Below are 24,734 nucleotides of genomic sequence, written 5' to 3' on the forward strand. Positions count from 1 at the left end.
GAAGTGTATATATTGTGTTTCTGTTTTTGTATAAAGCGAGAGAAAATCATATATCTTCTTGCTATACATAATTATGCAATATACATACATTTTAATTCGATTCAACTGTATGCAAAGCAAATTTTATAAAAACATTGCAGCGAAATAGGCAGCGAATTATACAAATGTGCATTATACAATCGTAGTGAAATAGGATAGCGAATTATACGATTGCAGCGAAATAGGCCAGCAAATTATACAATTTTAGCCAGCGAATTATACAATTGTATATGTATAGCGAATTATACAGTTTTATGTTTGCTATGGAGCGCAATTATGCAAACTTTGCTATAACATACAAATATGAATTTTTTGTTTGCTATCTATGAAAGTTGCCCATTATATATTATCTTATAGTTATTATATTATTTTACTGAATATAGTGTTTTGATAGATTGTATCATTCTTTGTCGTTATACAATCACATATCTATAATTTGAATGATAGATTTATAAGAAAAATAGGCCATGAGATAAATTATTATAAAAAGGTAAGGTCAAAAAATGAAACATATATAAATAATAAATAAAGATAAAATGATCCAATATATATAATTATTAAATAATAAATAAAAATAAAAGATATAACAAAAAAGATAAAGTGGGAAGAGTATTAAGATAATGATGTAATGACATTGTATGTGCCTAAAGTTACAATTATGAAATATAGCAAACAAGAAAGGAAAATAGCAAATATACAATCATATTTGTTAATTTCTTAAAACATGACTAATTAATGCTAATTTGATAAGTATGTTATTAGTTGGTAATAGTATAGGAAACTTACATAAATATATTATAATAAAAAAAATATTTATCATTTACAGTAATAATATTTATTTTTTATTTGATCACTTTTAATTCATTTATAATACAAATTTAATACACATTACAAAGAACATTTTATTATTCACATAAAATACAAGTTTTAATGATAGATAATACATTTAAGACACATTCTAATACACTTTTAATACAATGTGTCAAATTCTTACCAAACAAACATAATATATTTCAAAAACAATTATAATTCATATATATTGCATACATAATTCACTTTTAATTCATATTGCAGATTTAACATAGTATTACTATAAATGATCATAAATACAAAGTATCGCTAAAATCAATAATTATTTATGAAGAATTGACACAAACTTAAAACTATTGAAAAAATCTTTTTGGCCAGAAAATTTTGGCCATAATTTGGAGGAAACCGCTCTTGGATCTTTATATTCCTCTATCATATTTCCAACATATTAATAACAATTAATTGCATCAATTATTGAAAATTTTATAGTGAATTATGTACTATAGAATCCCTATGTCAATTATATATATATTATTAACATGAATTTTAATTGTCTCCTTCTGTAAAAAATTCTGTATTAAATGAATAATTTTTTGAACATGTATATCCTGATGGGAAAATCCTTTTGGCCATAAAAATTTAATGTGTTATTTGTTACGTAGTTATAAGTATCTTATCATTAATTATTTTAGGAATATCTAATTACCAAAATAATATTATTTTTCTCTTGAAAAACATCCATTATATTATAGACTAATCTATTTAGTTGATTATATTTAAAGAAAATTCAATTATTTGTTTTTGAATCTACGCTTAACAAAATAATTAAGTATAATCTTAAGTAGAAAAGATAATCATTTGTACTTATTATTAATGAGAAATTTAATTATTTTCTTTGATAAAGAGATTTAATTTAAATGAAAACTAATTTTTTGAAGGTATGCATTAGTACCTTATGAACATCTTTTTAAGGTACAATTCAAAAATACTTTTTAAACTAAAACGTGCAATATTTTTATTAACTAAATAATATTTATTTTTTTAAAATAAACAGAATGAACTATATAAATACAGAAAAAGATATTCTTCTTATTAACTGAATAAAATATTTAGATAATGATAAGTAAATAAATCCACAAATAGATGTTCAAGGCTGAAATTAATCATTAAAATAAAAATATTTTTTAAAAAATTACATGTCAGTAGTATCAAATATATTCTTATTTTTTATTTTTTTTGATACATAAAATTCATCTAATTATTAAATTTCTCCCACAAAACCTGTCTTTCCATATTTATCACATAAGAGTACAAACTTTATTAAAAAAGATTTGCTATTATCATGAAAAATATTTTATTTATTTTAAAAGACGATTATGAGATATAATATTCGAATGAGTATAGTAGTGATGAAAAAAATAATCAAACCATATTATTTTAAATTTAGTATGATAGTGCATTAAATATACTATAAAGAAATTAAAATAAAGAAAACAAATGTGTATTCCCACAAAAAAAAAATTGTATTATGAAGTTAGATTTTTTTTTGTGTGTTCGATTTGTGTGTCAACGACTTTTTTATTTAATAATTCAATCCATTTTACTCGTCCATATTCAATTCAACTCATCTATTTGACACCCTTTAACTATAGATCATTTTAAAGACTCTACCTTTGAATAGTTGCATTCAAGGGTTGTCCATCGAAAGAGATATATGCAAATATTAATACAAAAAACAAAAGAGGAGAAATGAATATATATATATATATATAAATATATATCAGCTTCATATACCAAACAAAAACAGTAAAACATTGTTACACTTGGCATTTACAAGATGCAGAATCTACTCGTATTAGTTCCGTATCGAAAATAATAGATCATATTTCATAACACTATCATCTCTTGAATCGAACGGTATAGAAAAAAAACGAAACAACGTAAGAGGCCAGGGGGAGGGATAAGAGTCAAATAGACCAGGCTTGATCGATCGGGGAAGCCAAATGAAATCGACATGTTACACTTGGTATGTACAAGGTGTAGCTTCTACTCTTATTAATTCCCTTTTGAAAATAATAGATCATATTCCATGACACTACCATTTCTTCAATCGAATGAAACGAATTTTGTCGACACAAGTGTATACATACTATATAACAAGTATAGATCAACTGTATATAAGTGTATGATAACTATACAAGCAACGTATACTGTATACATATTTACTATACATAGATTATATCGTGAATACAACAATAACAACAACAATATAACAACTACTACTACTATTACAACATCTCAATCTCAAAACAAGTTGGGATTGGCTAAGTTTTATTAGAGATATACAAATTATAAAGTGATTATGTTGGCTAAATTTTGCAAAAATAAAGATTATGTTATTTTATAAAATAATATTTTTTAGATGTTGCCTATTAGCTTGTTATATGGTGTAATAATCTCATTCATATAGAATTATTATATAAACTTTAGGAGCTAATTACTTAGATACCGTCTAGTTTGCAATATTATAAATCTTCTAACATTTTGATGTGTATCGATACATGTATATCGGGATACATGGATCAACATTAGGTGTAATTTGTTCTAGATATAGTGTATCTAAAGGAACTCGCATGTATCTGGGATACATAGGCAAATCTCGCTCACCTCCCTCCTATCTTGTTCATCACTCTCCTATATATTTGGTATCTTAGATTACATGTGAATCACATCAGATACAAATAGATACATACATCTAGTGTGATTCACATATATCTAGGATACAATATGACTACGTCCCTCCCCATCTTGCTCGACTCCCTACCCATCTCGACTCTCTCTCTATCTTAGAGTATATAATAACAAAAGTACGCATATTGTATCTTTCTCAATATATGATGGAAAATTCTTAGTTAGTGGTAAATAACATAATTATTTGAAACCATAGATATAATTAGTGTATATAACATGAATGTGTGTAGTTTTCCTTGGCAAAATTGTTATGGATTTGACCGTGGGCTAAATGTGTACCGCAAGCCCAATTTTACCACTTGCTTTTCTATGTATCTTTGTCCTTTGCCATGAGAATATGAGTGTTGCCGATAGCATTTCGAAATGGATTTAGTTACATACATAATCGTTCAATATAATTTTATAGTGTTATGATTTTATAGTATATGGAGTATATATTTAGTGTTGTAAGTCGCTTGGTGCATATGAAAGTGAGGATTGATACTTAAGTCAATTTAAAGAGAGGAAGTTTCAAGAAGAAACTAGGGAGATCGATGAGGATATTACCTATTGTATTGGAACATAGTGAATGAAATGGAGGCTTACATCTGGGGTCTTGTGTAACAAGAATGTGTCATTACCAGACTTAAAGTACACTAGATCTACATAGTGGTTGTAATTAGATCAACTATATATTGTATAAAGTAGAGTGTTGGCCAGTCAAGCGCTAACTTAATAGAGAAATGAGGATATGTCGAGATAGATGCATGTATGTTCTAGTACTAAGAGAGAGAATTTGGAGGAAAAATATCTTGGAGAAAGTGAAAGTACTCCTCGTGGTAGACAAGATGAGGAAAGAGAGGTTGAGATGGGTCATACATATAAAAAAGAAGACAAATAAATACCCCAATGAGGAAGTGTGAGAGGAAGGTTGTGGTTAGGGGTGTACAAAATCGAATCGAAAATCGAATCAAATCGTAAATCGAGTCAAATCGAGAAAAAAAACCCGACTAGTGGTTGATTTGGTGTTAGAAAAAGTAACCCGACTTAATTTGGGTTGGTTTGGTTTTAACTTAAAAAAACAACAACCCGAGACCAAACCGACCCGACATCATATATATAATTTAAAATTTTATTATATACATAAAAATATTTACTTTGATATAATTTTTAAATATTTCTTATACTTTTTCATAGTTTTAACCTTTTAATATGTTATTTCAAGTTTGAAACTTAGATTTTTGAATGTTGGTAATTATAATAAAACTTAAATCAAAATCAAATTAATACTAATGCAAAAAGAAAATCAATTTAACCCTAAGAATGACAGTAAGATTGAATATTTGTTCTTTATTTTTACGTTGATTTCGACAATTAAAATACATAATATATTAATTTCCTTTAATATTTAGTCATTGACTAATATTTATTAAACTTATATTAGCATGATTTTAGTACTTTTAAATTATGATCATTTTCATTATGACTTGTTAATTTACAATATTTGTTTTACGCGATTTCATTATTATTATATTTTTTTGGGATATTTTAGTGTCATTAAATATATCATTGTTTGTGCTATATTCTTAAAAAACACATTAGATAGTTGTATTTTGGTAGGGTTGAAGAAATATTTGAAGTTCAATTAAATTTTATGTTTGTATATACATTATTTTCTCAATACATCACTTATAAAATTACACATGATATATTGTTGTCGTCATTGTTTGGTGGTAACGACTCAATTTAACCCCTGCGCCTTCCTCTATATACAGTGGCGAAGCCTGAAATTTCTTAAAAAATGTCCAGAAATAGCAACTTGTTATGTTAAAAAGTGTTCAAAATAGGTTATTTAATCATTTCGTATATCATTTTACCCTTGATAGTATGTGGCTACACCACTGCCCATATGTAATAGATGTAACACAATTTAAAAGCTTAAAAAGTCTTATTTTATCTCTAATAAAATGATTTATAACAAAAAAAATTATTTTATTTTCTCTTATAATTTTACAAAATCTTCTTTTCTTAAACTCCGTTACTCGATAAATCATGTCCATAAAAATTGGGAGTAATGATCACTAATTTTGAACTCAAAGATGCGATAAGCATAAAGTTCTTTTCCTAGTTAGGTAGCCCTAGGAAGTGGTGCAAATTTCTGTTCAAGCACATTCTATACCTAACATGAAACTATATAATATAAATAAAATGTTGTTTTTTAATAGTATATAAGTACTAAAAACAGTAAAATCACAAGATTGAAGATAATGTAAACAGGTGAAGTGGTTTCATTGTCTCCATACAGTAAAACACCTAATGTGCCCTAAAGTAAGATCAAACTTCTCATAATTCAATTATAATATACAAATCACTTCCCTCAACCCCCCTTACATATTTATAATATTGATCATTAGGATTATTAAATCAGCTCATGAAAATATCACTCGTTTGATTTGTTACGATAATTTATTAGCAGAAAATATGGAATTAGCAACGGAGATGAACTAACTTAAACCCCATGCTAATCTTATTTAGCTATAAATTATTAAAAAAAATTCAATTAGCCATGAGGGTTTCAACGACTGCTTAACAAATAAATTTTTATAGCTAATTTCATATTTAAAAGATGTTAATCATTAGAGTTATGAAATCAACTCATGAAAATATAACTTGTTTAATTTGTTATGATAATTTTGTTAGCAGAAAATATGGAATTAGCAACGGAGATGAACTAACTAAAACCATATGCTAACCTTATTTAGCGTATAAGTTATTTAAAAAAAAATTCAATGAGCCGTGAGTGTTTCAACGACTGTTTAACAAATAAATTCTATAGCTAATTTCATATTTTCATATAGTGATTGACCCACTTATTTGATTTATTAGTTTAGCCTATTTCAGATTATAAAAAATCTAGACTCATATTTAGCGAATAATATATATTTATCTTTGTTGAAAGCTACAAACATACCAATAAACACACGAAGAATCAAAAGATTCAATATCAACAATACTTATATAAAAGAAAAACTTATATATAATATAACTTTCGACTAAATATTCATCTAAACCCTTTCATTGTACTCTTAAGTCTTAATTCTATCACGATTCACAATCTAAAAGATAAAATACTATAAAAAATAATAATTTTACTCTATGTATCAACATATGTACGTATATTTAACTTAAATGCATATCTTTATATGTAGATCTTATCTTTTTTTTAAAAAATAGTTTAATAAAGCAAGGGAAAACGTGACTTAAACGCTATGGAGTCAACATCTAAATTAAAAGGCCTGCAATAATATTTACGTCAATAGGCAAGTGGATGCTAAGCTAGTAAAAGCATATAATCATTGTGTTTTTTTATTAGCTGGCGTTTTAGCTCAAAATAATTGTTATTTTAAAAATTCGATCTTGATTAATATTTTTAATGACATATTCTTAATCATAATAAAGAAATACGCAAAATATTTGAAAGGAAAATATAGTCTATCCAGGAGCGGCTCAATACTCAAAATATATCAAATTTCTTCTAATAATTCCTTCGTTTTTTCATGAAATGTTTACTTTTTCTACAAATAGTATTCAATATTTGTTAAGAGATAATAACTTACAACCTATTATTATAAAAAAAAATGAGGCCCCTTAAATTTGAAAGCCTAAGATACATGTCTTTTTTTAAACACTGTCGAATCAAACCCCGAATCTACCATTATTCTACATGGATAAACCTTAATGTAAAACTATAATTTATATTTATCTTCTTTTTTTTAATGAAAAATGAAAGGAATCAAAGCGATAGCTATAATAATGATTGAATTCTAAATTTAATATTGTACGTATTAAATGAATTATTAACATTTATTTGAGTAGAATCTATTAAGTTTGACCGAACTTGTATGCAAGCTTTTAGCTCCATGAGATTTAAGCATTATTTTTTAAAAAAATAGTTATTTAGCATAAAAATATAATTGAAAATTGTTTTTAATTATTGTGTCTTCAATTTTTGAAGTGATAATTATATTGATATAATTTTTTTATTAATTTTTAAGTTAGAGGACTAATGTCAAAACCCTAGTCACAACTCACAACTACTTCATCTTTATTGTTCTGCATAACAATAATACTTCATACAATTAAACCTCTCAGTCTCTCAGAGTACTATATATATATATATATATATATATAAAATGATGATAATAGTAAATAAATAAACAGCTATGCATGAAAAAGAAAATAAACATTTAAGAAGTTACCAGAGACACAGACTGAAAAGTCATAATTTTAGGCTAAAATTGAGAAACCTATTATGAAAAAGAGTTTAAATGATAAAGCATGAAAAAATAAATTATGGAATAAACTCAAAAGCTAAGTTGATCGCGTTTTTATTTATTTAATTACATTCTCAATATATTTTTTTACGTATGGATCTGATTCTATTTATTTTCATGGATCAATTAACTCATCAATTTTTTTTATTTTTTTTTACAAATCATATCAAAGTATGTAACTATTTTATTTAAAGACAATAAGTAGAAGAAACATACTTTTATTTGGTTAATTATATTTTTCTAACCCATAATAACTTAAATATCTTAGCTAACATATAATTGCTTACTAAAGTATGATATGAAAAAACAAAAAATAAAATTGGACTTATTTCAATCTCCGGATCGATAAATAATAATAACAATAATAATAATAATAATAATAATATATATATATATATATAAAGAAGAAAAAGAAAGATATATTACATACCTGAAAATTGTGAGTGAATTTTTGTGAAATTTAATTACTTGTATTTTATAGCAAAAAGTATGAAAGAGCCGTAGAACTCAGGATGGATAGCGCCAAATATAATTGATGAATTTATTATACCGAAAATAATAACAATTAAAAAGATGAATTTATGTACCAATAAAATAATTAAAAAGAAAACATCATATTATTTTTCATGGCGCTATCCCTCCTGAGCTTTACAGATCCCTCGACACTCTTTTTCAAGTTAATATCACTTGTATAACTACTATGATACAAAATATACATGTATGTATATATATATACACACTCACAAAAAAATATTTTTGTTTGGTGGTGAAAGAAACTAGAGAGTCCAAAAGTGTTTATATAGGAGGAGAACTTATGGGGTGTTTTATGTTTTGGTGGGGGGGTGGGGTATTAGGGATGGGGTGGGGGTGGTTAAGATTTAAGAACATAACAAAAATAATTAGTATGATACTACTTTCGTTTATTTTTATTTGTTATATTTCGTTTTTCAAAAATTGAATTATTTGAACGTTAATTAATGTATTAAAATGTTTGTTTTTTCATTGTATTAGTGTGTGAAAGATTGCAATTGATCATAGTATTTTTCAACAGTTTATGAACATTTGAATTTAGAGTTTGATCAACATGGATTGTGGTGCACTGGTGGAAGTGTTTCACCCTTAATCAGAGGTTTCGGATTCGAGCTCTGGATATGGAGAAAATCCTGTTGGGAGCGCCACCCCCAAATGGGCCTTGTAGTGCGCGATCCGAATTTAATCGAAACTCTAATGTGAGCTCCGGACACCGAATGAAAAACCAAAAAAATAAAAATAAAAATTTGAAAATTGAATAAATCTTATTTAATTAGACTAAAAAAATTTATCAAATTAACTCTCGTTAAGCAACATGTGAGAAATAAAAGGTAAACCGGGGTACTATTCGTTTTGGGTTCAGTAATCGAGAGTATGTTTGAATGAGTTTTTTATTTATAGTTTATATGTTAAAAGTCATAAAAATATTATTTTTAACCTATAATTTTGACTTATTTTTATTATTTAATTTTAAAATAAGTGTTTAGATTGTTTTTTTTATTTTACCCAAATATTATAAAATTATTTTACGTAAAGCACCTAAAAAAAAGTCAGTTTAAACATGTTATAAAAGGTTAAAATTAGATCTAAGTTTAAAGTGGTTTTAGTTTTGGAGGGACAGGGGATTTCTTTTTTAAAAGAAATAATTCCTTTAAATGTATTGTATTAAATAAATCATTTGACACCATAATTCAAATCTACATCATAAAAGTATAGTAGAAATCAGTGTTTTAAAAGACGATGATTTAAAATAATATTTTGCTTAATAAATCGAGAAATCAAGCTTAAATTTCTAATTTTTTTAAATTATAAATGAATTAAATAACATAAAAACACAATTTATATTTATAGAAAATACACTAAAATTTTAAAAGAATTAAGGAGACTAATGGGAGAAAAATAAATTTAGAGCAATGCGTGCAATAGGAAAACGTCTTAACTAATTCCAAATAATTTAAAATTCAAAGAAAATAAAAATATATAAAAAATAATGGCATTATGCTAAAATATAGTATCATCAACAATAACCATAATAACAATTAAAAAAATACCATTTTAATAAGTGATAATAAAAATTGAGCATTGCTTTACTTGAGTTACTCAATATTCATGAGTTATAATTTTATAAAATCATATTATACCATCAAATAATTATAAGGTCAAACTTAAAATAACATTTTAACAAAATGTTAGTATTTTAAACTATAAAAATTAAGAAGAAAAATAACATTCATTCTAAAATAGTACTATTTTTTGAAAAGGATAAATAATTTGAAATGTTTGGGAATTTTTTATTTTTTTTACATTATGTTTTCTTCCTTTATACGTTTGCCGATTACGTTACCTAGGCTCTCCTCGAGACACGCCGTATTGTTGAATGCCACTTTAGTTTGTACAAAAATATATACTCCCTCCTCCGTTCGATATTATTTATCGTAGTTACTATTTTTAGAGTCAAATTATATAAACTTTGATTAATATTTTAAAATATATTTTTTCATCATACTAATATGTAAAAATTTGCAATATATAGTACTTTTCGTGCAATTTTAAAATATCTAATTTTTTTATTTAAAATATCAAATTAATGTGATCTAATTTGGCTTTGAAAATTAGTCAAATTAACTCTCGAAAAGCGCAACATGACAAATAATTTCGGACGGAGGGAGTAATACAAATTAATTATCAGTTGTGGTGTAGTGGTAAGATTTCTTCGTCTTTAATTAAAAGATCTCGAGTTTTAGCTTTAAGTATGAAAAATATTTTTTTGATACGCGATCTAAATTTTATCAAGACTTCAATGTGAACTCTGAATATCGAGTAGGAAAAAAAAAGACTTTGAAAACACAAATAATATAAAAAAAAAATGGAATATTGATTTATTTTTTATAATTTAGTGATAATTTATATGTGAAGATATATTTTTCATAAAGTAAAATTTGATTTCGTATGTATTCATTGAACTAGTATACATTAGTCACTATATTATAATTTTAGCTACATTGCTTCACATAAATTTATACATCTTATATATCAAGATTATTTTGGATTTAAATGAACCTTACCATTATTTACGATTATCGTCTTTAATTGATATATTATCTGAGAAAATGTAAGATCAATTTTTCGTATATCTAAATTTTTTTAGATAATTTTAATTAATATTAATTTAATATTTTTTTTAATATTAAAAATTATTTGGTGAATCAATATCGATCGAAAAGCTATGAATATAATAGTAGGGTAGGGTAATACATATTACATAGTATAGTGAGTCGTCCATGGTATAAAATTTTGGGTCAAAGATCACAAAATCATGGCTTCGATTGTTGTCTTTCACCATCCCAACATTTTCTTTCAAAGTAATCATAATTATTTTATTATTTTATCATATTATAAAGTAGGCAAAACAATAAGTTCCATGGCTTTTCCTTCGAGTTATTTGTTTATAGTCATAAATATAGTTGTTATACGATTGAATTTGACTAATTTACATAAATCAAAATGAAATGAATTTATAAATGAAATGGATCATAGGTCAATCCACACAATCATAACTATGTATCAATCTTCTTTTTTTTTGACCTTTTTATATTAATACGCAATAAAATAATCTTTATCATCACTATATAACATATTCCTTCTGTCCCTTTTTATTTATCCACTTTTGAATTGATACATTTATTAAGAAAATAATTAATGACGTAGTGAGTTTACTATTTTATCCCTATTAATTATGAAGTGGATGAAAAGTATTATATTTTTCAAAGTAATTAGTCATTTAATTGTGGGTATAATAGGTAAAAAATTTGTTCTTTCTTGATTTATCAAAATGAACAAGTAATTAGGGACAGTTATTAAAGAAAAAGTGGATAATTAATTAGGGACGAAAATAGTACTAGAGAAAGAAAATATTGAAAATATTTTGAAGATATAAACTTTGTATTTTATGTTAAACATAAATTTTAATATATATTAGCTAATCAATATACTATTTCTAACAAGCAAAAATATACTTTTACTTTCTTAGTAACCAATCATTATACAAAGACAAAAATTAGTTAGTTCAATTCAGGTGAAAAAAATAAATAAAATCCTGATTATCATTATTTATCACATTACCAACCATTGCTTGAGATTTGTTCATAACTATTTCATCATTAATGACTTATTTGTATAAATAAAATAATTTGTGTACTATCAATATATACAATTTATTTTTTAAAAATAAAAATTTAAAATATAACAATTATGCATTCGAAAGTAGAGATGAGCATGCAGTGGAAAAATAAATGATTTTCGGAGAATATCATGTTAAGAGCAGTACATGCGAATGAATTTTACAGTGCGTGATTCAAAATTTAATCGAGACATTAATATAGAATTTGAACACAAAGGTGAAATATTATCATAGGTCAGTCAAACTATTATAATTATTTATTTAAATATTTTTGTTATATTATTCTTCAAACTCAAAACAAAATTAGTCAAAGAAGGATTTTGGAATCTTGAACTTGAAATTATCCAGCTAGAATTAAATCATTAATCATCAAATACCAACACACCTTTTCAAAGACACAAAGATTAGCATCATTGCAAATTCACCATAATTCATAAGCATATTAAAACACAATATTTAAAGGAAATTTATACACAAACTTAAATGAGGTATGCAACATTGTCATAATTAATTCTTGTATTAGCTACGACAATAACAAATAAAATACTAAGAAATGTATTTTTTGTTTCTTCAAAGTTCTTTGTATTGTCTTTTTTATGTAATTATGGTGTTATATTTTTATTTGTCATAATTAATGTGGGGTTCTAATTTATCATTTGTTTATCTAATAATGATAACCATAAGTGGATAAAGACACGAGACTTCGAAATTCCATTAAAAGAAAGGTTCCGGAAGTTTCTATTAAATATAAATAATATTCCAAATAATAATAATAATATAATATTTAATAAATTTTATAAGTAAAATGTGAGAAGAGAACAGTATACGCATGCTTTATATCTACTTGTGCCGCAATAATAGAAAATTAAAAAATAAAGAAAAATGGTCTGATAGACTCTTGTACTTGTATCGGTTTGTATTTTGAATTTTTATATTTATATTTTGATCATTTGAACCCTTAAATTCAATAAAACATAATTTAATAAATCCCTCTGACCATTAATCAAGCTTATGTATCTTTAAAATGACTAAGTTAACAAAAAAGCGTGACATTACGCATTTTAAAGGGAGTAAACAACTTTTTCTAGGTTAAAAAAAATAAAATTATAAAAGATTTTTTTAAAAAAAATAATTAATTAAAAAGATATTTTTTCTTCCCAAAGCTAATTGCTTTCCTGGCAACTTTAACTTTCTTTTCTTTCGTATTTTCAATCTTTCACAGCAATTTCTGGATGAATTTTTTAACTCAAGAAAATCTTCTTCTAATCCCTTTAATTTGTCTTTTTCTAATCTCTTTCGCTTGCAATTTTTGGATATCTTCTTCGAAACTCAAGAAATCTCCTCCAAGTCTCCTTCTAATCTCTTAAACATTTCTTTTTCAATCTATTTTGATAACTCAAGAAGCTTTCAGGCAAAATTTGAGTAAATTTCAATGAGTTTCATGACATATATTGGTGCGAAATTGTATTTATAGGCAATTTAGAGTGTGAAAATAGTAGTCGGCGTTGGATTACGAAAATATTTTTGGCCAGATCTGGTCGTGCGTGGCCAGATCTAATGTGTGGTGGCTAGTTACGCCAAATTTCTGTTTCTGTTAAGATTTTCCAAACAAACCTTAAAAAAAACTTCAACACTCTCAAACCCCACCAGCAGCTGGCGACCGAAAAATGGATGACAACAACATTCTAGAAATGATCGGAGTGGGGATCATCGGAGTAATACCACCAATATCCATCTGCATATTGTTGTTATTGTGGAGGTTGGATGAGGAAAGAAAAATAGTGATGGTGTGCATCTGAGATGAAGACGGGTGAGGGAGAAAGTATATGTGATTTCGCCGGCAAAAATGGTGATGAGTTGGCGGCGTTGACTTTCTTTTGGTTGTGAAATAGTGAAAATAAGGAGAAATAGAAATACCAATAATAAATTAAAATGTTATTATTTTCCATTTTCTAAAATAATTTTGATCAATAATTTTTAAAATAGTTATTAAATAATTATGACGTGACATTAATATATATGACGTGGATATGACATGTCAATTATATAAAGGACAGTGGGCTATACACATTGTCGGAGGGGCTCAAAAGTCTCATTTTAATTGAATTTAAGGGTCCAGATGACAAAGGAATAAATAGAAGAGTTCAGAATACAAACTGATACAAGTATAAGGGTCCACCAGACCATTTCGCCAAAAAATAATAACAATACTATTGGTAAGGAAAAGCAAAACGCAAAATTGTTTACTACTTACGACCTTCTATCCTAATTTTAGATTTGTCATGTCTTGTTTAATCGTCTCTCCCAGTTATTATTTATCTTCAATATCTACTCCTCTGTTCGAAATATCATTTATCTCTCTTCAAGTCCTCTCGTATCAGTATTTACCATCTCAATAATAACTAATTATTCGTTTCAATTTATAAGATACAATTCAGATTTTAAGGATCAAATTTCTTTATTTTGATCATGCATCTCGACATATGATCGATTTGATATTTGAAAAATAAATCTAACATATTTAAAAACTACACAAAATATACTATAAATCATATGAATTAACAATTTAAAAATATTTAAATTGCAATAAAAAAAGTTCTTATTTATTGCTCAAAATTCACACTGTCATATAAACAAGGACAAGGAATGATACATAATAAATCAAATAGTATATTTTTTTAAATTAAAACAAAGAATAAGAGCATATTCATTTTCTTACACCACAGATTTCATAAAATGCTTATACATTTATTATTTATTATATTATATTTTACACAGCAATAGAACATATCAGTCGTCTTAGCTCAGTGGTAGAGCGCGTGGCTTTTAACCACGTGGTCGTGGGTCGATCCCCACAGACGGCGATTGTGTTATTTTTTTTTCATTTTTATTGGTCCAACCTTAGACTATGATAAATAATGGGTGATGAAATGTGAAAATTATTTGAGAAACATAATTTAAAATCATATATTCTGAATATATTCTCAGCCCAAGTAATAATCACCATCTTAATAAATAATAATTATTTTTTTTCATTTTAATTTATTCGTTTGACTTAGACATGACGTTTAAAAATAATAATAATAATTTTAAATCTTATACTCTTAGTAAAGATATGTAAAATATGCTAAATTATTCTTTAATTTTGTAATAAAAAAATCTTTTTAAAACAAATTTAAAATATAGTAAGTAGTTCTTATAATTCAGGTGGTTCGGAAGGTAGTAGTCAGTCATCAACATGGATGATCTTGGATCGTGTTAAATTAGATGTCTAACTTACATTCTAAAAGCTAATTATAGGGGAAGAGAATTGTCAAGTATTCTAAGGAGTCTACGTATATTATTTATCACCAATGTGAAACTTTTGCTATTCTTTAATGCATCACACGTGCCTATTTCACTTTAAGAGGAATGAGAGTGACATTTTGGGTAAAAACCATTGAATTTCTGCTAATTCTCTTGCTGTATCATGTACATAATGATAGCAATCACGTATAGTGCTTCTAATGTGGTGCATCGACAATTTTGATTTTTGAAGGGTTCAACATTGGGTGAGATGAACCTTGCTCTGATGTCATATTAAATTATGTCTTAGGTCTAACTTACACCCTTAAAGCTAGTTCAAAGAGAGGAAAATCTTTCCGACCTTATAATGAGTCTACCCAACTCATTAACCTTAAATTTGAGACTTTTATCATTTTTTAACATATCAATCCCCCTTAATGCCTTTTGGGTCAAATATGTCTCATAAAATTTGTCTAGTATGATTTATAGGCTTTTACACTGTGAAAATTTACCTAATGTGCATAAAGAATTTACCTGAAGATTGTGACAAAGATTATATAACAAATTATCTTGGAGTTTCCAAAAAAATAAAAAATAAAATGGAGTAGTGTGACTTATTTAATCGTAGAACTAGAAAGTTCTAATGCATAATTACAGTATAAAATTGAAAGAGCTCCATCAAAGACCAGATTATTATTATTGCAAGTTACTAAAGTCAATGATTATATTATATTATATATATATATATATAATTTGAAAGCCAGAGACTACGTACACGTCTATCCATACTAATAATAATTTTAATTTATCTGGCTGATAACTGATACTAATTTGAAGAATGTTCTTAACATTGGTTTTGTTTATGTTTTTGGCTTTCCAATTGGTCCAAAATTATCAACAACGATCATGTCTAATGAAATTTCACGTTTTCGAAAAATCCTTTGCTCAATTAACACATAATAGATTGATATAAAAAAAGGCTAAAAAGGATATATATTTCAAAAAATATGGAGGTGATTTCATTCGATGAGTTCTAACCACTTTGGACGCCATGTGAAGCGTCAATCCTGACATTAACTTTAATAGCTTTTATTTGGTGTTTATGAATTTAATTGAAGTAACATGACATATTCATATAATCTGATCAAATTATTTATACATAACATGAATAGTTATATATAAACAAATACAATGTACATGAACGCAGTAGCATGGGAAGTATGATTTTGACATACTTTTGAGTTATTTTGAACTTGATTCTTATAGATTTGTTTAAGTAGCTTTATCTACTTTTATTAAATAATGTAAAACACAAAAAATAGAGCTTAAAATAAAATTGCACCAGCCGGGAATCGAACCCGGGTCTGTACCGTGGCAGGGTACTATTCTACCACTAGACCACTGGTGCTTCATTGAAATTATAAGTGTGAACCCTGGTTTTTACACCAATTTTAATATTTAAATCTTATCATTTCAAAATTATATTTGAAATAAATGAAAAGTAAATTAATAATTAATAATTAAAAATATTAAAATGAATCTTGTGAATTTAATGTATTTGTTTTGATCCTTTAACTTTTTACTAGTTTAAGAAAAAATAATAATAATAATAATAGTATATATTACGAAAAGATAGAACAAAAAATTCTTTATCAAAATTATCCTCAACTACCTTAACGAAAATTCTCATTCCATCTAGTTTATGTTATTTTTATTCTATTTTGTTTTTCTTCTTTCACGACTTTTTTTTTTAAAAATAATAATCTTTTTAACATCACACGTTCATCTTCTTTTTATTTTTATTTTTTGGTTTTACTAATATTATTGTTCTCATTTATTTATTTAATTACTTTATTTTCTTCCTTTATCTTAAACTAAAAATTCTTTAACTAAATTTTAAACTAAATTCTATTCCCATTCCATCACAGTTCCTTTGAATTAGCACGACTTACACCCAGAAATATTTTTAAAACACAGACTCATTAGAGAAAAAAACATATAGACAGATATACAAACATATAGACAGATATACAAAATATACAGAAAAAATAAGCAAGAGCAAAAGTAATGAGAAGAAAAAGTGAGGGTTTTTTCTTTTAAGAATTAAGTTTAGAGTTTAAGGTTTTGTTCGTGGTTCCAAATTCGTGGATCTTAAAGTTAACGTTGCTAAACTTTGGAAATCTATAGACTTTTGCATTATTCTTCATTGTTTAGTCAAAAACAATTTGAAGGTGTATTTTTTGCCTTAACCTATTTATATTATTTTATTTGAAATTTCTTTTCACGTAAACTATGTGTTTTCTTATCCTTTTTTATAAAATCATGAAAAAACTTGTATCCCAAGCATTTCTCAATTTTTCTTGAACAATATTTCATGTTCTTCTTTTAGCTTCATGTTATTTTTTTTCTTCCATAATTTGAGAAGATATAAGTATGTTTTGTTTGTGATAATTAGATGTTAATTCTATGTATTTTATCGCATGCTCATTATTTAAATTGTCTAAATATTGATTATTAATCGATGTGATTAGAAAATAATAGTATAAGCTAAAGTTTAATTGATTAGTGATTGAAAAAGGCTTTGTAGAACATATTATTTTGAAAAATAATAATTATATTTTGTCTTTATAATAACCAAGATGACTATAACTTTCATTCAAATTATTAATGTATATAATTAAGAGTATATATGAATATTATTTAGAGATTTATGAAAATAAATAATGAATGATAAAAAAAATAAAAAAGGAACAAGTATAAAACAAAAGAAATAATAATAATAATAATAATAATAATAATAATAATTTGAAAACAACATTAATGGAGAAAAGAGCAATGAAACAAAAAAAGATAGAAAACAAAAAGAAAGCAAAAAAAAAAAAACATAGCGTAAAAAAAGAAAATAAAACAAAAGGCACGATAAAACGAAGAAACAAAATATAATAAAAAAGGAAAAATATATAAGAAAAATAAAACAAAAAGTAATAATAAAAAAAAGAACAGAATGTAAAAAAAGATTTTTTAAAAAATATATAAAATAAGAAAAAAATAAAATTAAAAAATTAAAAAAAGGAAAAAATCTTCCTAAAAATAGTTCCCGGTTTACTTAAATTTTTTTTACAAAAATTAATATTAAATATTGAAAAAATGTATTTCTATTTTAAAATCTAACTAAAAATATAATTCTAAAATACTAAAACTCTAAAATATCAATCTTACACAAACTCTAATTCTAACAACTAGATATCTATATATACTCTACCTATTTATAATAACATATAAAAAATAGTTTAAAAAGTACAAATACAAAAGCAGAAAAATTAAAAATTAAATGATAAATAAAAAAGAAAAAACGGATGTTTCCAGTTTCACATTAATAAAGCACAACAATTAAAAAAAAGATTTAAAATAAATAAGATAATTCGTTCAAATAAATCTGAGAATAAGTAACATATGCTAAGCTAATAATATAATATCCAAATATTAAATCAAGTCATGCTAAAGTCAATAAAATGACCATAATAGAACACGAGATTCGAGAGGCGCCTAATACCTTTCTCTCGTTCAACAGAATTCTTTATCCGATCTTTATTTTTGCAAATCAATAAAAATAAAAATTAAATTTCTTTTAATTAGAGATTTAAATAAGGTGATTTGAAACACTAAAACTGATTCTAAATAATAAAATTATCCTTTTCAAAATGTCATTTTAATTCAAAAAAATTCTTTTTCTTTCAAAAAGAGGAGTGTGACAATAAGTCACTATCCTATTAAGCTAATACAATTTAATAAAAATGACTTTATTTTTATAAATTTTATTTTTAATATCAAACTTAAATAAAAATACAAAATATTAAAATAATTTCATACAGAATAGAGCAAAATTAACCCGAGTTAAAATCTATAAACATAAATTCCTTTTCATACCTTACTTGCGAAAATGAAAAATCCAAAGCAACCAAACGTGGCCAAATGACGTACTCACGTCCTCTGAAGAAATCACATTTTTTACACTGTTAGCCGATAGTGTTAGAAAGAGGTTTGAGGAAACGGAAAAAAAATGGCGATTTCCATTCTCAGGCCTTCGATTTCTCTTCCTCAACACTTTCTCAATTCAATGAATCCCCAAAAATTTAGCTCAATTTCAGTAATCAGAAAGAAACAGAGTTTTCTTCATTGCGTTGCATCGGATTCTGCTCCTTCTCCGGCTAGGTAAATTCACTGTTTTTGCTTAGTTAACAAGTAATCATATCATTTATTATAGTAGTTTTTTTAATCTTAGTTTGTTGTATCCATTATCGTGATGAATTAATGGTTATTGTGTATCTACATTTGTTTATTTGCAGGCAAGAGATGTCATTAAGTGTTGGAATGTACCTAATTCCTCATCCCAACAAGGCAAGTAGTAAAATCATACTCCGTCGGTCTATTTTTACTTGTTCAGTATTGACTTGGTCTATATTTAGTCGTTCAGTATTGACTTGACGATAACACTTTGCTATCCCGCCCTTTGAATATTATAAAATTCAATGTTTTGAGAAACGAGTATAGTGATAAATTATCTTTTGATTTTTCGAATCGAACAATATCAGTAACACTACTTCCCTCTTGTTTATTTCATTTGAGACCGGGTAGTTTTTGTCCTGTGATTTATGCTTCGGTTATTGCACTCTTTGTTGTTGTTGCTATTCCTTTATTTTGTTAATGTCATGCAATGTTTTTTTTTTTTCTATTATTTACTGTGTCCTCGTTTCTTTTAATATTTTCTTTTCATATTGCTTTGATATGTGTTACTTGAGTTGAGGGTTTTTTGGAAACAACCTCACCACCTTCACTGAGGTAGAGGTGAGGTCTGCATGCATTCTATTCCAGTCAGAATTTACACTAAGGATGTTTTAAAATGTAAATAAGTAAACAAGCGAAGAAGAGAAAGGGGGTTAAACATCTACGATGTAATTTTCCTTATGAGGGGGTTGATCAGCCGTACCTGGCTCCACCCCTGCTCTACCATCCTCAGGCTTACTTGTGGGATTACACTAGGTATGTTGTTGTTGTATATTTGATTGAGCATGGAGTTCTCATTAAAAAAGACTTTTGGAACATACTATTAGTAACCTTAAAAGATTTTGGCTCTTGTGCTATATACTGAGTATTGAATTTAATATTTGTACATATTTAGTGGATTTTTAGATGCATATATAAGGTTTGGCCAAATCTACTCATCAAGCTCACACATTCAATCCTACATCCACCCCTGGTCTATGTGCCAATATAACATTTCCTTGATTATAAGGGCATGTAATCAAGTCTAAAATGAGAAATTTTTAGTTAAAAGTGTTTTCAAATACAAAACTGTGTTATTTGTTTATGGAACAGACTATAAATGTAAGAGTGATATAGAATGGATTAAAGGGAGTGTTGTGTTAACTCTGTGTCCACCATTGGTGGTGTTTTATATTTATGTTTTGAAGGTTGAGAAAGGTGGAGAAGATGCATTCTTTGTGAGCAGTGATAATGGAGGAGTGATTGTTGTTGCTGATGGTGTTTCTGGGTGAGATGCTTTATCATGGTTTCTTTTAAAGATACTTCCTCAGTTTGCAAAAGCATGTCATTTTGTTTATCAATAACTCTTTGGCGTAATTTTCGTGAACATACGATTAATGTTAAACTATCTTTAACTATGAAGACTTGTGGTTCATATTAACTTCATGTAATTTCTAAATGTGTAGAACTTTAAGGAATCAATTTTTGTATTATACAAAAAATTATGTGCCATGACTTTCTTTCTATGATCACGTATTTGTGTTGTGGACAAAGAAAGTATGAACTTTGTAGACAATGCTAGTCTGGCCTTCAACCTCACAAGTAAAGTCGGACATGAGACGGCTACAGCCTACATGTATTGTTCTAGTGTTCTCAACTCCTCTATACCTGTGATTTTTGAGGTTTAAAACTAACTGAAATCCCATTTGGAGCTGTCTATAATCACATGCTTGCACCACAATAAACCAACATATTAGTATAACTTCCAAGTCGTATTCGCTCGCCAAGTAGAAACTCTCATCTCAGGTGAGGCAAGAAAATTGAGCACTATATTGGATTTACTGGACCATAGTAATTAGTCAACTATGCCTCAAATCTAGACTAACTAGAAACAAGCTTTATATCCGCTTTACGGCAGAATCAATTGCAGGACCTTCTTTTGAGTTCTTTTTCTTCTGTACTTTCTGGAGGGGAGAATTTTGGAAAAGGTTCATACTAAGAGCTCAATCACATTAACAAAAATTATCTGCGGGCTCGTTGCAAGTTTCGAAGTGTTAAACTTCTTTTTTTGGAAGTAACCGGAGTAAGAAAATTATCTCTCCGTTGCACCTTTTCGGTAATATAAGGTGCACCTTCGAATAGGGCCATATATATATATAAGGATGAACATTACAATACAATATTACTTAAGTTGAATCTTCTAAGTGATACCATCAGAATCCTGTTTATCAACCTGCTGCCTGAAAATTCTTTAAGTTGAACCTCTCTACCTGGTCTATGACTATAAGCCATCAGAATCCTGCTGTATGAAAAATCTTTATTTCAACTTCTGAGTGGTATATTTTTGAGGATTGAAATTTCGTCTTTTAAGAATTACATGCATATATACAAAACTAGTGCATAGACAAGGTTCTCTAGAGAGGATTATGCAATGAAAGGATATTAATTAACTCTCAGGACTAACCTTATCAGCTAATAAGGAACTATGATGATTCCGACTGTTATTCTACTTACACTCAGCAATCAGCAAATTGAAGCTCTTATATCAGTTAGAGTGCAGGCATTATCTCCAAATGACAATGCTTGTGGCTCAGAGTTGCATAAATATCTAAAATATATTTTGTTCCCTTAAATGTTCTGTGCAGTTGGGCTGAAAAGAATGTGGATCCTGCACTGTTCTCCAGAGAATTGGTGGCTAACGTTTCTTCTTTGGTGGGGAATGTGGAGGTACCAACATTATGAAGCCAAACCATCCTGATTTTAAAATTACTTTCATGAGTTTTGTCACAGTAAACAACAGTGACCTGTGTTTCCGTTTAAGTAATCACTTAGATTTAATCAATTGTTATGGATTCTTCGTTGAGACATTCTGGTTTACTAAATTTGCCAGGTCAATGATGATCCTCGGATTCTCATAAAGGGAGCCCATGCTGCTACATCATCTATTGGTTCAGCTACGGTGTAGGTTCATTTTATCTTCAGCGCTATTGTTCTTGAGCATTCATAGTCATCCAGATTGAGGAACTTGATTATTATCATTGAATGTGGCTTTCTATGTGGAAGATAGAATTGTTTCTGTATTCGAGAACGGAATTTTGAAGATAGCTAGTGTTGGGGATTGTGGACTACGGGTTATTCGTAAAGGTGCTAACTCATATTTTCTTTTGTGTGACTTTAAGGTTCAATTTCATCTGATGTCATTATTGCCTATTTGGGTGCAGGTCAGATGATATTCTCCACATTTCCACTCGAACACTATTTTGACTGCCCATACCAGTTGAGCTCAGAGGCTGTTTCTCAAACATACCTTGATGCCATAGTATGGAATGTTATATACGGTGAATCATATTACACTTTTCTTTAGAGTAAAATGAACTTGGTTCTATTTTTCTTCCTGGTCATTATTGGTATTTGGTTAGGTAAAGAGGATAAACTTTATAATCTTTTCTCAGCTGTCAAAATTTTACACAAAAAGCTTTGACCTCCTTGATTTTCTAGTAACAGAATCCAGACTAATTTGGATAACAGCTAATTAAATTTACTCTTTTCCCGGTCACCTGATGGAGACTCTAATGCGCACTTTGGTATCGTTAGAGATCTTGTTACTTGTCCAATAATCCTACATGTCCTAGGGAGTCTTTTCTATCGCCTTACCACATAAATTTTGTGATGTTGTATTTGACTATTAGAGTAAACATGCTCTTTGTCTCGTCTCTGTGTATGTTCTTTTCACAGGTTAGCACGGTGAACTTGCAAGTAGGAGATACAATCATAATGGGCTCAGATGGCCTCTTTGATAATATTTTCGATCAAGAGATTGTTTCAGTTGTGACCACAAATGATGATGTCTCTAATGCTGGTACTTGTTTTCTACTTAAATCTTATTTCTGCTTGGAAACAGTTGACTCATTTCTATGGTATTCTTAGTTGTTTGGTATCAATGTTAGCAAAGGCATTAGCTGATTTGGCGCGCAACCATTCTGTGGATACCAAATTCGACTCCCCTTTTTCACTGGAGGCTAGAGCAAGGGTAAATTTTCAGTCTGATTCAACATATATATAAATTGTCCTCAAATGCATTGTCTGTCACGGTATAAAATGATACTTATTATTAGCATTACTTTGACTAACAGGGATTTGATGTTCCTTGGTGGAAGAAAGTATTTGGAATGAAGTTAACAGGCATGACTAGCAAGAACGCTTTTTGCTTCTTTTTCTATTATTTTCTTGATGACATGCCTGACAAGGTTTCTTTTCCATGTAACCTTGAACAGGAGGAAAACTCGATGATATTACAGTCATTGTTGGAAAAGTGAAAAACACGTGAGCAAGCTGGCCTTAACACCACTGATATTTTCAACAACAAATAAAGGTCGTGAACAAGTCATATATCTTTGGTGTCAAGACTTCGGCAGCATCCCCTCTTCTGAATCTATGGGCAATCCAATGGCGTTTTAAACTACGAGTTGAAGTATGAGGTAAGACGAGAAAAACTTCAAAGTACAGTCAATCATTGTTTGTGTATTGTGTATTGTGTTATTTCAAGATACCTTGTGGATACACCAAACATTTAAGAGGCAAAATTTTATAATATCACAGTTTTTTTTTTTCAATTGCTGTATGTTTACTATATATGCTTATTGAAGCCTTTTACAACAAAGGGTATATATTTTGTTGGAATTTTTTTTGGCCTCTCTTTCTTCGAGGTATGCCTACACGGTACACCTATTGTCCCTAGACCTCACTTTGTGGGATTACACTGGTATGTTGTTGTTTTACTATAAATTTTTCCTGTGCTTACACTGCCAATGTATTAATCTGTATTACATAGCAAGACCTTGGCTCACTAGTTAGGATTCTCATTTGTATATTTGTGGATTATGTCCCATCTAGTGGTTATTGCTTTCATCTTTTCAATAATTTAACTTCCTGTTATGTGTATTTTCTTTGTCTTTGTGCTTTGCTAATGACATATTCAGCATAATGCTATCATTTTTTAAAAACCAATTTTTTTTTCTGCTCTATAGATAGATAATTAACAACATATGCCTCAGCTAATTCCA

General features: G+C 27.4%; 1 protein-coding gene and 2 non-coding genes across 5 annotated transcripts; 2 read left to right on the plus strand and 1 right to left on the minus strand.

The window, feature by feature from the left end:
• Nucleotides 1-14,916: 14,916 nt before the first annotated feature.
• On the plus strand, nt 14,917-14,987 carry TRNAK-UUU (transfer RNA lysine (anticodon UUU)). The gene has a single exon. It is a non-coding gene; the product is annotated as a tRNA-Lys (tRNA).
• A 1,758-nt stretch (nt 14,988-16,745) lies between these two features.
• Nucleotides 16,746-16,816, minus strand: TRNAG-GCC (transfer RNA glycine (anticodon GCC)). The gene has a single exon. It is a non-coding gene; the product is annotated as a tRNA-Gly (tRNA).
• Nucleotides 16,817-19,138: 2,322 nt separating this feature from the next.
• LOC101246535 (probable protein phosphatase 2C 26) lies at nt 19,139-24,284 on the plus strand. Of its 3 annotated transcripts, none has more exons than XR_011221899.1 (11): nt 19,139-19,620; nt 19,755-19,806; nt 20,880-20,959; nt 22,317-22,398; nt 22,562-22,632; nt 22,739-22,815; nt 22,893-22,990; nt 23,407-23,530; nt 23,599-23,701; nt 23,805-23,853; nt 23,946-24,284. XR_011221899.1 is itself a non-coding variant. In XM_004240372.5 (11 exons), exons 1-11 carry the CDS (start codon nt 19,469-19,471, stop codon nt 23,996-23,998), a joined length of 921 nt encoding a protein of 306 aa, XP_004240420.1. In that variant the 5' UTR covers nt 19,139-19,468; the 3' UTR covers nt 23,999-24,284. The 3 variants fall into 3 exon arrangements, 1 of the variants encoding a protein (XP_004240420.1); XR_002027992.3 differs by having other exon boundaries at nt 23,624-23,701; XM_004240372.5 differs by having other exon boundaries at nt 23,619-23,701.
• The last annotated feature ends 450 nt before the right edge of the window (nt 24,285-24,734 follow it).

This window comes from Solanum lycopersicum, chromosome 6 (assembly GCF_036512215.1).
Source record: "Solanum lycopersicum chromosome 6, SLM_r2.1".
NCBI classification, from domain to species: Eukaryota; Viridiplantae; Streptophyta; class Magnoliopsida; order Solanales; family Solanaceae; genus Solanum; species Solanum lycopersicum.

Coding starts and splice junctions, on each gene's coding strand:
- LOC101246535 (XM_004240372.5), top strand. CDS start 19,469: ATGGCGATTTCCATTCTCAGGCCTTCGATTTCTCTTCCTCAACACTTT. Junction 22,991..23,406: donor AAACATACCTTGATGCCATA/GTATGGAATGTT, acceptor TTCTTTTCACAG/GTTAGCACGGTGAACTTGCA. Junction 23,854..23,945: donor ATTTGGAATGAAGTTAACAG/GCATGACTAGCA, acceptor AACCTTGAACAG/GAGGAAAACTCGATGATATT.